General features: G+C 37.9%; 1 protein-coding gene across 8 annotated transcripts in view; it reads left to right on the forward strand.

Moving 5' to 3' along the window:
- Positions 1-18,180, forward strand: part of anks1b (ankyrin repeat and sterile alpha motif domain containing 1B) — a 209,080-nt gene that overhangs the window by 180,062 nt on the left and 10,838 nt on the right. For 5 of the 8 annotated variants that reach the window (XM_067427659.1, XM_067427651.1, XM_067427657.1 and 2 more), the window contains 7 exons: positions 9,901-10,008; positions 10,617-10,802; positions 11,760-11,885; positions 13,461-13,532; positions 14,653-14,739; positions 15,094-15,231; positions 16,820-16,987. In XM_067427659.1, the coding sequence (XP_067283760.1) occupies positions 9,901-10,008; positions 10,617-10,802; positions 11,760-11,885; positions 13,461-13,532; positions 14,653-14,739; positions 15,094-15,231; positions 16,820-16,987 (885 nt within the window). The remainder of the gene's footprint in view (positions 1-9,900; positions 10,009-10,616; positions 10,803-11,759; positions 11,886-13,460; positions 13,533-14,652; positions 14,740-15,093; positions 15,232-16,819; positions 16,988-18,180) is intronic. The other 3 variants (XM_067427652.1, XM_067427653.1, XM_067427655.1) reach the window with 3 other exon arrangements.

The following is an 18,180-nucleotide window of genomic DNA, read 5'->3' on the forward strand; positions in this document are numbered from 1 at the left end:
GAAGCTTTGTGACCTCGGCCAAGTTCTGTTGAGAGCATCTCGAATAAACCAATTGTAGTGGTTAAAAAAAGTAATTATTTACTTTTATTGCATTTCTAAGCAGTGTTATCTGCAGTATTTTCAGAGAACAAAAAAAGCATATTTTTGGGACTATCAACCAGTATTAAATGACTGTTTTTTTAGGGATTTCATGGTTTTAGAAAGGCTTTTGGTATTGTAAAACTATGCCTAAACACCTATTTTGATATTCACTTTCTTTACCCTGCTGGAAATTAAAATTCTAAGCTGATTTGTAGGTCTTACCTTGTTTAAGCTGGGTTTAGTTAGTTTAAGATGGTCTTCCAGCCTGGCCAAGCTGGTGCCTAGTAGGTTTATCTGGGTGACCAGTTGGTCTTCTGACCTGATCTACTGAAAAGTGTCCAAAACCTCTTTCAAACCATCTCTCGGTCCTGCCTGACCTGGCTGGTAGAACTGCTTTAGATGAGCAAACTTAGGCTATTTTAATATGTGTTTTTCATCCGGGTGGTCCCTGACCTAGTTAACGCCAGCCAAAAAGTAAAATAATTCTAGAGGTGACAGACGAACTGACAATGGCTTTCTTATTTTGGTTTAAACAAAAGGTAATGTGGTGGATAAACATTCGTAAAACGTTTTCTCATACCATTTTAAAGCCGCATTTGAAATGCAGAACATCACACAAATATATGAGAGGAAAAGAACGCTTTGAGTGTGTTTACATGCACGTTCTTAAGCCGATTGTGCCTAAAGGGGGTCGCACACCGGATGCGAAGCTCAGCGCCGCGCCTCAGCTATCTCACACCGGAAGTGCACATTATATATATGCACAAGCTCAATTTTGAATCGACTTTTGATAGAAGAGCTGCACCATGGGTGTATCTTTTAGCACAGGGTGAAATCAGTATGTACATTGACGATTTGAGGGAAATATAATGTAAATGTAATCTAAAACCTTGAAATGGCGCAGCAGGATTTTAAACAACTTCCTGAGTCGCTGCGGACAGGCGAATGCTGCCGCCGGTGTGCATATACTCATTGAAAACATGTTCAAATTTTAAAGGCATTGCGCATCTGGTGCGACGCGATCATAACACCCGGCGTGAAGATTTGACTGTGAGATTGGTGGTCGAATCCGGCTCTGCATATCGATGCATCGAATCTTCGACTATTCGGGGTCACCCCTAGAAAGTACTAAAACTGCAAAAAATATAAAATAAATCTAAATGGAAATAACTAATAAATGACAAAAGCACAACAAAACTGCTAAACAACTTAAACTAAAATTACAACGGATATTTCTAAAAAACAAAAAAGCAAATTTAAAGGGGGGGTGAAACACTCAGTTTCAGTCAGTGTCATGTCAATCTTGAGTACCTATAGAGTAGCATTGCATCCTGCATATCTCCGAAAAGTCTTTATTTTTTTTATAATTATATAAGAAAGATGCGCTGTTCCGAGTCTTTCCGAAAAAAGCCGAGCGGGTGGGGGCGTGTCGTGTGAGCGGAGCTAAATAATGACGTGTGCAGCAGCGCGCTGCTATTGTGTTGAGTCGAGTGCGTCATCCCTAACAGCGGAAAAAAAACTTTATTCAAAATAAAAATATGGCTTTTAATCAGATACAGCCATACATCTATGATCCGGAATCAGACCCAGAGGCTGCAGTTGAACAGGAGCAGCAGCAAAAACGACTAGAGCAGGACGTCTGTATGTGGTACAAGTTATACACTAACTATATAATATGCTTAGCGACTTGTGTTATTTACATATTTATACTTGAATTATATCGTCGTATTTTTGTCTTTGAAGGTGTACATGTGGGAAGTGCAGTTGTGCACGTGTGTTTACGCGTGGTTTGTGTAGACGTTATTAAGCGGACCGGTTTTGCACAGCAGGATTAGTTAGTGTTTACATAGAAAGACACGGAATAGTAGCGCATTTGAATGAAGAAGCGTGCTTATTTAGTTCAACATATTTCCCCCCTCTTTGTGTATTTTTGTTTGGAGTGCTTTTACAATACACAAACATAAAGTTACACATATAGTGGCCAGCTAAACAAATGTACACGCACTACACATCGCATGCTCCATTGATCAATTAACTATACGTGATCATGTTTGGGCTACTTGATGAGCATAGGCAAAAAAACACACACATTTGAATCAGTCTTACTTACCGCCTGCGGTTCTAAAGTTGGGACCTTTATCGTTGGGACTGCTCCATCCTTTAGAAATAGTCGATTTGAAAATCCGGCGTCAAACTGGGCCTTGTTTATAAAACTGTCGGCAACGAAATGCAGCGAACAGATATAAACATTCGCGCAACTCAGTTGCTGATCTGGAAAAGCAAATTCCATCCACTGTTGCCTTACCGCAGGGTTTTGGGGGAATCTGTGCAGGACTGTCTTGGTCTGGCAACCAAAAACGCACTTTTTGGGTGACATTGTTAGTTGTGCAGATCACCTGTGCAGTGCAGCCTACGAGCCAGCGCGTTGATGGGCGTAGGCTGTTGCTTTCGCTCTCTCCTTCGCTCTCTCTCACGCGCTTCCGGTAGAATTGTCCGTAAGGCCCATACAAGGAAATTCCGCCCCCACTAACGTCAGTGGGGACGCATGATCTCAAAAAACTTGCCGAAACTTATGACTAACCGGAAGTAGTATTTTTGACAAAGAAATACTCCCATCAAACGTCCACCTTAACTTTTGAAACTTTGTCTATGTTTAGTATGGGATTCCAAGTCTTTAACAGTGTAAAAAGATCAGTATGCATGAAACAGCATTTCACCCCCCCTTTAAAGGCCCACTGAAGTGCCTTGAAACGCGCCGCATTATTCAATGTGTTGACGTGATTTCCCCTGAAATGGCTTCAGCTGTTAGCAGCTCCTCCCCTTTTTTGAAACAGCCAATAGCGTTTCGTTAATATACAGTTTGACCTTCTCTCTCTGTTTGGTAAAGCCAGTTTCCTCCAACACTGTTTACCATCATAATCTCCTCCATATCGCTTTGAAATGCAGCATTCTGTGCAGAATTCAAATGGGTCTGATATGTTTGTTGTCTGCGCGGACTCGCGCATATGATCCGCGCTGCGCTCTCGTGTCTGTAGTCTAAATTTAGACCAGAGCCGTTGGGGTGTGTGCGCTGCCGCGGTGTGTGAAACTAACGTGAAAACAGACTTTATTCGCCTCAAATGTAAGCATATTTACACTGAATCGTTTCCTATCACATATATAGTGTGCTATGTGCCTTTCACAATGTAGAAATTAGTAAATGTGTGTTAACTGACCGATTTCAGCTTCAGCAGTGTAGGGGGCGGGCTTTAGATTCTAGAGCGCATTTTGATGGGACAGAAGATTTAACGAGAAAGTCTGCGATGATGTCACCAAAATCTGAGATTCGTTTTAGCGGAAGTGGGAGACTGTACATTTTGAATGCTGATATCTCCTAAATGCAAATTTTGTCATAGTTTTGGAAAATACCATCTTATTCATAACTTTAAGGCTAACACAGTCATACTAAAATCTAAAAAAACGTAAATTTTGATTTCAGTGGACCTTTAAGCTAGTTGAGGAAATGAGAAATGTTTTGGGAAAATCAGATGCCGAATGACATACATACTGTATACATCTCAAATACTCTATAGTTGTCTGCATATTTATCTGGCATAAAAGATTATGTGTTTGTTTGTTTGTTCGTTTGTTTGTGTGTGTATAAGCCCCTGTGTCCATGTCAACATGTTTTAGACTCACAAGTGTGTGCACGTCTGGTGTGATTACTCTCTTGCCGCTGGACCGCAGAGGTTAATCCCTCTTCAGACCTGCTTCCTGCTCACTTTCTCTAATCTAATGGGATTAACTGTCATTTTACATCCAACACTGCAGCAATTACACCCACAGAAAGGAAGAGAACGCAAAGACTCCATTACACATGAAACAGATGAATGTTTTAACAGTACTTCAGTTATTGCGTACAAATGTCAATGGTCTCTCTGGTGTGTGCTGCGCTCTTTTTACAGAGCCACCAAATCTTTCACACACTCCCTGATTTTCTTTGTCCAATGAATGCGCAATGAGGATCTGCCTGATTAGGTGTCACATAGGACTAACTGGTTGGCAGATAAACACACTAATTTGGCTGCATTCATTTGTTGCAAATTAAGATTTCAGATTTGAAAGGTCAGCAGTGTTCTGTTGTAATGGCAGTTGCGCTGCAATGTCCTGAAAGTAATTGTGTTTCTCAGTCAGAGTTTACACACTAATGCGTTCCAGGGTCTCTTTCATAGCAGAATCACATGTGTGCTTCTGAAATTGCAGAGCCTAAGTAGGAATTACATTTGAATTTGATTTACTCTACAACCGTTAAAAAGTATGTTGTATTTAGTATGAATATGGATAGTATGACTGAATGAGTTAAAATCATGTGGCCTACTACCGTCAGCTGCATTGCTTCACTGCCATTCATAAATCCTGTCCTGTGGCCTCATGGGAATGTAAAGTGTCCATCTAATGCACAATTCAGAATCTTTGCTGAAGTACAGTAGTAGGTCATCCAGGTACTTTTCGCCTACTGTTTTTTTTTTTTTATTCAATGTATTCAGACATACTACTCTGTTTTTAAAGTTTTTAATATAAAGAGTCAGTTATTTATAGGGAAATTAAAGTCTGAGAGGAACATGCAAATGTTTTGTAAGTGTAGTACTTTTTACAACTTTTTACTTATTTCAGTTCGGTTCTTTTAAAGCTACACTATGTAAACTTTCCATCCGCTAGAAGGCGCCTATTCAAAACAAAGGCATAGCTTGATGACGCCAAGTTTGAGCGCAGAATCTTGGGACGTGTGGTTTTCACCTCAGAGCCAGTGGAAAAGAATCGGGATAGGACTCGGGCAGAAATCATGTTCATGGATGCGATTATTAACGTTACTGTAATATGAAGCAGAGCAGGACCGAGTGTTGTGGAGCTGAGCAAGGCCGCTGGAGCGATTGTTACGCAAACACACGGCTCGCAAGCAGCAGGACTTTTATGATGACGGGACACAGTCGCCCGCGCCATTTCCGCTTTTCCGAGTATGTTCATTAGGTAACTGCTTTTTTAAAATAATATTAGATACATTTAAAGCTACACTGTGTAACAGTATTATATAAAAAAATATATGTGCTCTTTAATGTTTGTATACTTCTTTCAAGTAATAAAGTATTCTCATAAGTTTATTATATGCTGTTGAAAATACATATGGGTAAGGGGTTGAATGCCGGTCGCCATGTTGCCCCTCCATCTTGAAAGTACATTAGCCAAAGAGGGACATACCTGTAAATTGAAGCTTCGCCTTTGGTGTTTTTAACACTCAATGGCACCATGTCGAATGTCACTCTTATTCTCGAGGATATGTATCAGAGTCGCCAAGGAAGCGAAAAAAAGAATTAAGACTGCAACGCAACAGGCAAATCAACAAGAAAATAGTGAATATTGGAGTGGCCTTTCCCAGATGGAAAGAGCTCATGGGGAGCAATAATTTAAAATAGGACACCGACGTTGTCTGCTTTCTTCTCGACAGGTAACGTTAATTCAGCCTATCTGCTACTGAAAAAGTTGAAAGAGAACCGTCACAAAGTCCTTTTCCGTTACACAAGGGCTTTTGGGCCAGTATTTTGGGCCATACATGATAATCTACCAAAAAAGCTATCTAGGCACCTATTTTCAGTGTACTATGAATCCTAATCACATGTAGTACAGTTAGTATGTAAATTAGGATGCAGCTCTCAGTAGCTTTAAAATACAGGACTGCAGTCAGCATACTGTACCCGGCGGTGCAGTTATGTTCACAAGCAGTCGCAGTGATTAAAACGCATGGCTGCTTCTCTTTATCACCCCTGCTGCATGTGTAATGCGAAGCTTATGCATATCATCCGAGCGTCTCTCGTGTGATCCGTTGTCCAGTTTGTACAGTATTCCTCTATGCCACATTGCATCTCTGCTGCAGCCTGCTCTACACATTTGCATTTAAATTAAATTCAATCTCCTCTGCTTTTTACTGTCATGCAGTAAGGCAATACTGAACCTTACACACTCTGCATACCCTCTTTGTTCATTTCCTCCTGTTTTCTCTTCCTTTGTTTGTCTGTTTCCTGCTGCATTGGCATGCGTGCGGGAATATAAATAGCTTATATTAACTTCTGCGTATCTGTAGCCTGTGCCTCGGATTCAAAGACCCGCTGATGCATACTGGCTACAAGAATGGCACGAACATTGCAGGCTTTGATCTGATTGGCTGGCTTTACTGCAGAAGTTTACAAGAGCTGCTATTTATTGCATTCAAGGAGCTTTTCTAGGCCAAATGCTGGCCAGGGTCATGCAAACAAAGGTCTGTACAAACTTATGTAGACGCTACCGTCATCATTCGAATCATTTTAAAATAAAGAATTATTTGCATGTTATTAAACATGCAAAAAAAATGTTTGTCATGATCTGAGCATTTAGAAACACATTTTATGAGACCGTTGTCAGATTTCATTGGTGATTTTCAAATATGAAATTTAATCGTAAGCTCGGGGAACAGTTTTGGAGAATTTGATGTTTCCCCATTCAAAGAGATAGGAGCTGTAAATACATTAAAACGTGTGTGTTAAATGGTTTTGAAGTATGTAATAAAAGGTATGTATTATGCATGTCTCTATATTGGCCAGCACTTCCAAGAACTGAGCAGGATTTTTTCTTAGCCAGAATAACGTGCAAAGTGAACCAAACCTTATGTCAGTCGTCAAAAACACAAGCCTGACTACTTCAGACAGGCATAGCAGTGGGTTTTTTGGTGCACTTTATTTCTCATGTGAATGCTCCAGGCACGTTGAAATCACATTTTGTGTGGTTTAAACTTCCAAAATGGCAAATTATCTCAAGCAGACTGTCTAATTTCAGCGAGCACACATCCTGCTGTAGTCCTGAAGGGTTTCAGTCCAGTTCCAGTCTTTGCTGCCCTAACCACCTGTAATCTGGCCAGCGTGTGGGCCTGAGGGAGAACGCCTGCCGGCTGCTTCACATCGGCTTGTTTGTGCCATCTCCAGAGGGTTTAAACAGGGTTAATGAGCCTCTGGTGCCCACAGTACTAAACCTCATAACACAAATCGATTTTAGACATGAGAAGCTGTGAAGAGAAACACAGGGGATCATTAACACAGAGCGTTAAAATGTGTGGTTCCTGTAAGCAGGTCCATCCACGAAGATGGAGGTATTCTGTCCCGTATGAACAATTGTGTAGCCTGCAATCATTTGTTTTTCCTTTCTTTGACTGAATACTTTATGTTTATGCTACTATATTAGATTGGACAGATGTGGATTTGGTACTTGGGCGGGTACATATTTGAGAACTAAATATGTATATAAGCACACTTGAAAGAAAAGGTTCTATTTGGAACCTTATAGGCTTCTGTCATGCACTTCATATATAGAAACCTTTAGGGGTTACAATCCTTTCATGGATTTAGTTTTAATTCATTTTTATTTTGATTAGCTCATAAACATTCATATCACTAGGAAAAAATATGAAATAACCTGTTTAACATTAAAAAGTATTATGCAATCATTTAAGACATTTCTCCTTGTATATATAATCTATATATAACCCTATTTAACCTAACAATACATTCACACACCTTTAAACAAGAATAAATCAAGAATTTCAGTATACTCAATAACTTTTTATAACTCTCCAAAGAATCAGTGAAATATTGTTAAATTGTCTATTGCAAGGGTTTTCCAACTTTATGATGCCAAGGACCCCCCAAATATGATGGGGAAATATGATTAAATTAATGCAAGCAGCTTATGTACTGTGTTAAGAATACTGCCTTATTGTCCCAGTGAGCAAGAAAAATACATTTAGAAATGAAACGGTATGTTCGACTTTAAACATTTTTGCTTTGTCTTTTTATTATCTAAAATGTTCTGGGGACCCATTAGAACCTTCTGGAGGACACCTGGTGTTTCCCAGTTCTACCCATGAAAGTGTCCCCCAGACTCCGGTTTGAAAACCCCTGATCTATTACATATTCAGACCAGTATAAATACTGTAGCTATTAGTTTGTGATTTTTAATATTGTGGTGATTTTTTTTAATATTGTGTTAAGTAAATAATGATAAAAAAAGAAAATAAATAATGGAAATGTATCTTGTATGTTTCTAGCTGATCTGCTTTAAAATATTAAATGAGCTAGATATACTGCTCATTTGGAAAGTAAAACTCTCTCTCTCTCTCTCTCTCTCTCTCTCTCTCTCTCTTTCTCTCTCTCTCTCTCTCTCTCTGTCTCTATATATGTGTGTGTGTGTATATATATATATATATATATATATATATATATATATATATATATAAATAAAAATTTCAGCGTCAGTCAAACCTACAGTTCAGCCTGAATTAATTCAATCAATTAATTTGAAAATAAGTGTGGAAATTAGTGTCAAAATTATGTTTTTTTTTTATTATTTGTATTAGAGCTCTGCTCCTTCATCAGCATAATGCAGGTCATCTGACTAACAATTCCCGGACACGTCAAACTTGAAAACTATGATTTGTGCTGAAAGGAAATATCCTCCCATTGATTCAATTTTCTAGGGTAAAATAACGATCATTATAAATGAAGCTAGAGAAGATTGTTGCTATAGGGACAGAAATGAAGCAGCCAATGGGAAGCCGCAGTGTGTGTTGTGACTAAAGTGGGTTTCTTTAAATGCATTTGAGGCCACCTGGTTTACACTAATGGCTCAAATGATAGACAGAAAGATCTTAATGTATGCTCATTAATTGGGTGGAGTAATTCCCTGTACATCGAGGTTGTCATATGTATGTGTGTGTGTTTTTTGGTGAGCGGGAAAGAAATAGGGCAGTTGGCAAAATAAAGAGTTATAGTTGTTTGTGAGCTTACATGTTTTTCTATCCTGGTGATGATTTTAACCTGAATGCACACTTACTCATGGGGACTCATGTCATTGTGGGGACCTAAATAGAGGTACATATAGTATTAGAGAATTTTTTTTTTTTTGCAAGTTTAAAAATGCAGAAAGTTTGGTTTAGGGCTAGGGTTAGTGTAGGGGATAGAATATACACTTTGTACAGTACAAAAAACATTGCTTCTATGGAGTTTGTGTGTGTGCGTGCGTGCGTGCGTGTGTGTGCGCGTGCGTGCGTGTGTGTGTGTTTTCATTAGGTTTCATTAGATTGACCAGGGTGCTTTAATGACCGTAGTTTACTGTTATTACACCCCTGATGCACACCAGACAAAAATACAAGAGGTCTTGTTGTTAACAAACACAAAAAAATGTTCTAGTTAGTTACATAAAACAGACATGAAGTGAACATAAAGAGGCAGCATAATTTATTTGCACATTCTGTCTGTGTAATTTTACACCCAATTCACTGAAGAAATTATGGAAAGAAGGCACTGTTTATACTGAGCAAAATATAATGACTTTATTGAACTATGGCACAGGGCTATTTTAGAGGATTTAGCAAGTCAGCAAGAATTGTTCTCACAATTCATTGAACACCAAACATTAGTTAAGATTCTACAATATATACTGTGGTCTAAGTAACATCAGTGAGAAAGGAAATTTACTGGAGCAAGTTACATTTTTATTAAAGTATATGAAAATATTGTTTGATTATTCATTCATTAACTTTATTTATGTATTTATTATCATTATTATTATTGAGCAAATTACATTTATTTGATGTTTTAATTATTTTATTATGTGTTGTACATAATACCATGGACAGATTAAATAAACCAGGAAATTAAAGTAAAAAAAAAAAAGTGAGTGACACATCTGTAGGGAATTTGCCCCAAACGTACAGAGGACTAAATGCACAGCAGTCACTTTTCTTTGTCTCTCTTTCAGGTTCTTAAGATTAATTTGATCGGCCACAGGAAAAGAATACTCGCATCACTTGGAGATCGACTGCACGAAGACCCGCCACAGAAACCACCACGGGCCATCTCTCTAAGGGTGAGTAGAAATCACAAACTCCCCTCACACTATGTCTGTTATGTTTTCAGTCACAGAGCAACAATAAATTGAACGTTCATCCTAAATGTCACCCATAATGTATGTTGGATTTTATGTTTGTGTTCGTGTTTTTTTTTTTTTTTTATCCTGTTCCTCAAAATGTTTATAGAGAAATGTCACTTCCTGTATGATTTGCTCTTATCCTGTGGCATTCTGGTCTGAGCCACTTCAGGGATTTAACTTGATCTTCCAGGCTGGATCAGACAGATGCTCTCAAACGCAGCAAGGCCTCCTCAGCCTCTTTTTCTAGGACTCCAATCGATGCAAAAGCCAGTTCAGAGCAATAGAAACCAGAGTTCCTTTGGGCCACAGCTTATATTCCTTCTTAATCAAAGGACGAGGACTGTCTGATGTAGAAACAGTGGGTCGTATGACTAAAAAATGAATTCAAACACAAACATCAACCAAAAACGGGCGCACAGCCAGACCTGGAATGAGAACGCCCCTGGAGAAAGCTCTCTGTTAGCATTCCCATTCATCTCATGGCAGTTTCTCCACTAACCACCCTGCTGACCACCAAAAAACATTTCTCTGTCGCCCTCCCGCAGGAGCCCACCGGCAACCACACTCCCCCTCAGCTGTCCCCGTCTCTAAATCAGGCCTACCCCAACGCCGGCTCTCTGGACGTCCAGCATCTCATCATGCAGGCCGACGCCAGACGAAGACGTAACGACAACTACTTCGAGGACGTGCCGCGCTCCAAACTAGAGAGACAGATGGCACAAGTCAGTATGGTGAGTTAGTGCACTTGCGTCAAGTGCACTACTCCCCTCTGCGTGTGTTGGTGTGATCAACTGTGCTTTGTGCACCTTTTATGTCCGGATAGAATCTCAATAAATCAGTGTGTGCGTTTGCAATTGTGAATGTGTGGTGGTTAGGATCTCTCATTGTGAGCTTATCAGTGATGTGTGTGCCTGTGTTTTGCAGTGATTGTGAATAGAATGAGTTATTGCACCGAACGTAATGACAAAAGCGTACAATAAACCCTTAGCCTTCCTCTTTTAGTCTTTATCAGTTTTTCCTGCCCTGTGGATCCATATGTCATCACAAAGAGGGAGAGAGAGAAAAAAGAAAAAGATCACAAGAGCGACAATAAAAGCTTACATTAGTCACGTTCTGAATCCTGCGCTCCAGAAATCTATGACTATCGCATGATTATGTACTCTACTCGTTTAAGGGATCAAATATATATTAAAGGGTCATGATGTGGCTTGTTTATTTTTTTATACTGTTGTCTGAGGTCAACTAATAACTTTTGTGTGTTTTTTTACATTCAAAAACATCATAACTAATAAATAATTTCTTTTATTTTACTACTTGTTTATGTATTGCTGTCAGATCGATTAATCACATCCAAAAGTTGTGTTTACATATGTGTGTGTACTGTGTATAATTATTATGTGTTTGCATGTATATATTTAAGAAAACCTTGTTATATTTATATATATATATATATATATATATATATATATACAGTATATACATGCAAATATTTCTTAAATATATACATAAATAAGTGTGTATTTATATATATACACCTAATTATACACAATTTGCACACGTATTATGTAACACAAACTTTTATTTTGGATGCGATTAATCTATTTGCCAGCGCTAATATATATAAATAACCTAAATGCTAAACCTTGATATAATTATTAACAATTATGTTTTTTCCTCTTTATTTTTAGCAAGGGGAATGGTGCGAACCAATCACGTTACGGCCTCCGAACGAGGCAACGTCATCTACGCCGGTGCAGTACTGGCAGCACCATCCTGAGAAGCTTATATTCCAGTCATGTGACTATGAAGCATATGTAAGTGCGGGCATTAACAGTGATAAATGATGAATGCTTCTCAGATTTTCTTGCAAAAACCCTACAGGAACTAAAAAAAAAACACTTGAAATGTGAGCGTACAAAGAATTTAGAAGTGGATACGGCCTTGGTGGGCTCCTGCAAGCATCAGATAACGAAAGAGAAAAGCAAAACGTAGCTATCTACAAGTCCTTTACTTATTCGGTGGTGAATAATGGTGTTTTAACCTTCAATCAATACAGCTTTTTTCAGCTCTCTATGGGCCCGAGCATCTCTAGTATTAGCTTACATAAACCCACTCTGTTTCCTAGCAACAACCATGTAAATTTGATTGGCTTATTCTCCAGTGCCAAAAAACACTGATGGAGTTTATGAACAGAATCCGTACACGTAAGTGTGACTGAACCAAAGAGGCCAAAGGTCAAGTTTCGAGTTTATTCTCAGTGTTGAACTGTGAAGGAATCCAGAATCTCTCGATCAATGTCCATCTGACTAGTAGTAAAATATGTTTTTTTAACAAAGTATAAACTGATATTGAACTTAAACGAGGATGATCCTGCCTCTCATGATGCCTAAAATCAAGTGAGCAAACGTGAACACAAAAACTGCATAAATATTTTACTGTACTTTTATTTATTATGTTATATTACATAAAAAATAAAATACATTAATGTCTGGCAAATAAAATATAAATGTAAAAAAAAAATGTTTTATTAAATAAATAATACAAATATATTAAATAAACATCGTTAAAATCTAAAATTATTATACAGGAAGTAAAATAAATAAAATAAAATAAAAATATATTAGTACAGAGGAATATAAAATTAAATAAAAAAAAATATATATATATATATATTAGTACAGAGGAATATAAAATTAAATAAAAATCAATTAAACTATGAATACAACTAGTGATTGATTAAAATCATATAGCTGTGATTAATGTAATGTTCATTAATGGCCTAAAGTGGGTTTGGAAATAAAATGCATTTAATTTTGTGATTTGAAAATGAGCAGTGCAGTTTAGTACAGGTAGTACAGGTTCTGACAGAAGCATCCGCCTGTCTTGCCAGCCAACATTTCAGTCTCATCTAGTCTTAAGATGACTGGGTTTTACAATAACTGAATGCTTTACAAAATACTATCACACATCCTGATGGCAGATGCCAGATTGCTTTCATGTGATACACAGCCTGCTGGCTCTCAAGGTTGTCCTTGTCTGATACTCAGCAGTGCAGCGTAACACTTCACCAGATCACAGCACAACTAAACCCTTTCCGACCGATCTCTTCCTACACACTTCAATGTACACGACTACATTTCCTTTCAGTTATTGATTTATCTGACAGGTTTACTCACAGTGACACAATCTGTTCAGTCTGTCAGGAAAGAAAACCCTGGGGAAATGGTTAAAAAATTAAAGAAGAATCTGAATACTGAGGTGGTCATGCATCCATTTGTATACATATAAGCTCACAAAATATTATTTTCATACTTTGTCTACTTTTTTTAATTATATAATTTAATAAAAATGAATGTGTTGCTCAGTTTTTGTTTGTGTTTGTTCTGCAGTATCTGGGGTCTATGTTGGTGAAGGAGTTGCGTGGTACAGAGTCCACGCATGATGCCTGCGCAAAAATGAGGGTAAGAGTTGTGTCACCATGGCAACCGCTAAACGATCCGTACAGTCATGCTCCTTCTGCCCTCAGGTCGCTATGACACACAGTCATTGAGAAAACAGGACTACGAGAGCACACAGTGTACTTTTTTACACACACTCACACTTTTGTACACACACGCAAGGCGAAATGTTAAGGAATTGAACGGTTTTCTCATAACCATGCACCTCCCTCCCAGAGCGTACGAATGCATTAACCTCTCTTTGCTCAAAATACCTTTTCCCACATCAATGGCCTTTTTTCTCATTAGATTATTTAACACTGCAGGACAGTTCGCCTGCTCTGTTTTGGTATTCATGCAAAGCACCATCTGTTCTCCATCTCTCTCCTTTCTGCTCCCCGCCGCACTTTTCGATGAAGCAGAGAGAGTTTGAGACCGGCCACCCCTTGCTTCTACACAAACACATTAATACATTCAGAGAGTGTAAATTTAGGTCCTCCGTCTCTCGCTCTTTGTTTTAAGCAGAATATTTTGACAGGTACAGTGCGGTAGAGAGCCGCTGATGCAGGGGAAATCGCTGACACTGAGAGCGAGAGGGGAAATGAGGTCCAGATGAATATATATTCCTCTCCGACAGCTGATATGACGGCGTAGGAATGTATGAAAATGAATTCTGACTCTCTGCCGTTCATCATCATCATTCCCGGCTGCATGTGATTTATGCCCCCTGCAGCCTGAGATGGTATCCCAACCTGGTCTGGTTTGCTGGTTTTATTGAGGTTTAGGCCACTTGACAGCTTGTCTCCTGCTGGCTGACAAGCTTGACCAGACTGGAAGACCAGCTAAAACCATTTTTTTCCCAGGAGCACTATATGCAGCATATGTCATCATCGACTTTCAAACCCAATAAGGCCACATTTTAAACAGTGCACAGTGTAATTTGCCCCTTTTTTATTTGTCTCATGAGATGGCACACTTTCTGGGTTATTGCAGGGGACTGAAGGGCATTACGTGTAAATAATTTAGTGTGTGTTTGAGTTTGTATTAGGCAGATCTCAGTCAGTGTGATGGGGCCTCATGAATGTTAATGTTAGAGACTATAAGACTGTCTGCTGATCTCTCCTCCTCTCATCCTCTCCCTAAGAAGTCTACAGAACAGATGAAGAAGATCCCCACCATAGTACTGTCTGTCTCCTATAAGGGCGTCAAGTTTATCGATGCCACTAACAAGGTAATCATCTGCCGTTACCATTTATATGTTGAGTTTTAAAACTCAATTTATACACCGGTTATAATTGTAACTTTCATCTCCCTTAATAAGATATTAAGTTATCAAGCGCAATAAATTGCATGTCACTAAAGAAATTAAGGTAAAGCACATTACGTTATTCTGATAAAGCCTTGAATAGATGTGACAAAAAGTGCCATTCTGTTTTTGAATCATGATATATTTTATAATCACACAAAATGAGCTCAATTGATAGTCCTAGTAGAAATGTAGAATAGACTAATATTGTCATTATATAAAGATGCATTTAAATCTGATTATTTTTCTCTTATTTTGTTCCCTTTCTCCAATGTTTAGAACATCATAGCTGAGCATGAGATCAGGAATATCTCGTGTGCCGCGCAGGACCCTGAAGATCTATCCACGTTCGCGTACATCACCAAGGACCTGAAATCCAGCCATCATTACTGCCACGTGTTTACAGCTTTCGATGTGGTTAGTAGCATATAATAAATAAACCCATGCCTGATAAAGCATAAACAAAAAGGAAACTCACTTACAAAAGCACAAGCGCTGCAAAATCATGTTTGAGGAATTCCACATTTCATAAATAAAAATGAAATCATTAATAAAATATTGGTATTTGATTACCCTAAAGGCCCATTTCGCACCAAAGATGATAACTATATTAGTGCCCACACCAGCGGACGATATCGTTCTGTTTATTCAAAGTGCGTGCTTTTCTGCTGCTTTAAATGTTCAAGCTCATTACAGCAGGATGGATTCTGATTGGCTGACAATGCTTTTTTTGAGTTATCAGCTGGATAAAATTGTTCTTAAAGTAATTCCAATGATGTTGTTTCTTTGTGCTGTTATTGTTATAGCTTTGGTGTGAACTCTGATATAGCTATGGGCCGGATTATTACATTTAAAGTGTGAAAGCGTAATTTAATAAATCCGCCGATGGGAGTGGAAAGTTATGAGCGTGATCTACTGACGACGCGCAAATTAATGAGCACAGACGCAGCTTAATCATTTCCATAATGACCATCGCAATCTACCCGTTATTGTCTGTTTAAGACTTACTTTTTTGGGTGGTAAATCCTACAAATGCATATGCAATAAGCTCAGCCGCAAAAATAACCCTGTCCACGCCTTTTCATCAAACTTTATAGTTATCGTCCTTAGTGTGAACAGGCCTTTAGGTCATGGTTTAGATTTAACCTGGACTAGCCCTTAGGACATTTAAGTAACATTTATAAACATGCCTTAGAAAAAACATTACTGGTGTGCATCAGACAGATGCTTGAGACAAAACAATGGCACTGACATTGTTAAAGGTATTTCAGTGCAAGTTGCTTTCAGTTAAAACGACTCAAACAGTCTTGGTTTAAGATTCTCTTTGAATCCTGGGGTATGATTAGTAGAAATTGGTTCAAAAAATCATCAGATTAATGAAAAAAAGGCCAAAATAAGAGGCAAACTTTAGAAAGTATCCTATTGTTCATTGGTAATGCTCATTATTTAAATGTATACTCATTTTATATTTGACCTTTTTTCGAAAATTCAATGTCTAGTGTAACTATTTTCTTTGACGAGATCCTAAAAATTGTCTGTGAAAACACTTGGTAGATCTGACAAGTTTTCAAGTCTTCATCAAAACTTAAATATCACATTTTAGCACCTGTGTTCTCATTTTAAATATAAACTACTTTTTGTTAGCTTAAAAGCCCATGGTGCGGTTTAAAAAAAAGAAAATGTCTGTTTAGTAAGCTGATGTTTTCTGTGTTACAGTCTGTCACAGTAACACCACAGAGCTGTCTGTGCTTCAGCTAGTCACAACACATTAATCATTTATATCATGCTTAAAGCATATTTTTAATCATTTAAAAATCACTACGCTCTGAAATTATAGACGAAAAGTGGTAAAAGGCTGCCAAATGTAGTAGCACTAAACTACACTGGAATCATGAAGGGTTTTCAACGTTTTCTCAGCTGATTTCTGACAGCGCAGATCACCACACATGTGATTTGCAAGTTGATTTTTGAAAGAGCATCTCTCGTCATCTCTTTTTTCATACAGAATCTGGCCTATGAGATTATCCTGACGCTGGGCCAGGCGTTTGAGGTGGCGTATCAGTTGGCCCTGCAGGCCAGAAAGAGCGGCCACGGCTCATCCACTCTACCCGAGAGCTTCGACAGCAAACCCTCCAAACCTGTCCCTAAACCTCGCGTCAACATACGCAAGAGTGTGAGTGACTTTGCCCTTTTACAACCACACAAACACTTGATCCTGTAACAGAGCAGCCCGTCTCACCTCATCCATCTGTACATATGTACGCCTGCACACCTAGAACCCATATCTGTGTGTGCTCAAGTGAGTGCTGCATTGTGGGAAACAAAACTGCTAGAATGTGTGACCAAAAATGTTAATTTGGAACATTGTTTTAAAACTGACGTTGACCCGCTGTGTGTGAAAAGTTGAAATGCTTTTAATTTAACACATTAATAACAACAAAATCATTCATATATGCTCATTTGCTGCTTCTTTGATGAATAGAAAGTTAAAAAAACAGCATTTATTTCATATAGAAATGTTGGTAACAATTTATTTTAGAGTTTTGTTCTCGCTATTAACTTTGCACATATTAACTTAGCATGCATATACTTATAGAGCACATATTAATGCCTTATTCTACATGACCATATTCTACATCCATAATCCTACCCAATACCTAAACTTCACAACTATCTTACTAACTATTAATGAACATTAATTAAGAGTTTATTAAGGCAAAGTTTGTAGTTATTAGTGAAAATGTGTCCCCCATACTAAATTGTTACTGAACTTGTAACAATGTAGAATTTAATCAATTTCATGTATCCTTGCTCAGTTTTAATTCCTTTAAAACATGTTTACTGACCCTAAACTTTTGAACGGTACTGAATATTTAAATTATACCAAAACATTAATGTTTGTTTATCATATGTGAACCTGGACCACAAAACCAGTCACAAAATATGTCGCACGGGTATATTTATGGCAATAGCCAAAAATACATTGTATGACTCAAAATGTATTTTTCTTTTATGCCAAAAATCATTAGTATATTAAATAAAGATCATGTTCCATGAATATATTTTTTACATTTTGTACCGGAAATATATAAAACATGTATTAGTAGTAATATGCTTTGCTAAGGACTTTATCTGGACAACTTTAAAGGCGATTTTCTCAATATTTAGATTTTTTTGCACCCTCATATTCCAGATTTTCAAACCATACATCAATGGAAAGTTTATTTATTCAGCTTTCAGATTATCTGTATATCTCAATTTCTTTTTTTTAAATTACCCTTATGACTGGTTTTATGGTCCAGGGTCACATTTATTCTTTTATAATATCTATGATATATTGTTTATATTCAAATAGACAGCTACAAA

This window comes from Pseudorasbora parva, chromosome 20 (assembly GCF_024679245.1).
Source record: "Pseudorasbora parva isolate DD20220531a chromosome 20, ASM2467924v1, whole genome shotgun sequence".
NCBI classification, from domain to species: Eukaryota; Metazoa; Chordata; class Actinopteri; order Cypriniformes; family Gobionidae; genus Pseudorasbora; species Pseudorasbora parva.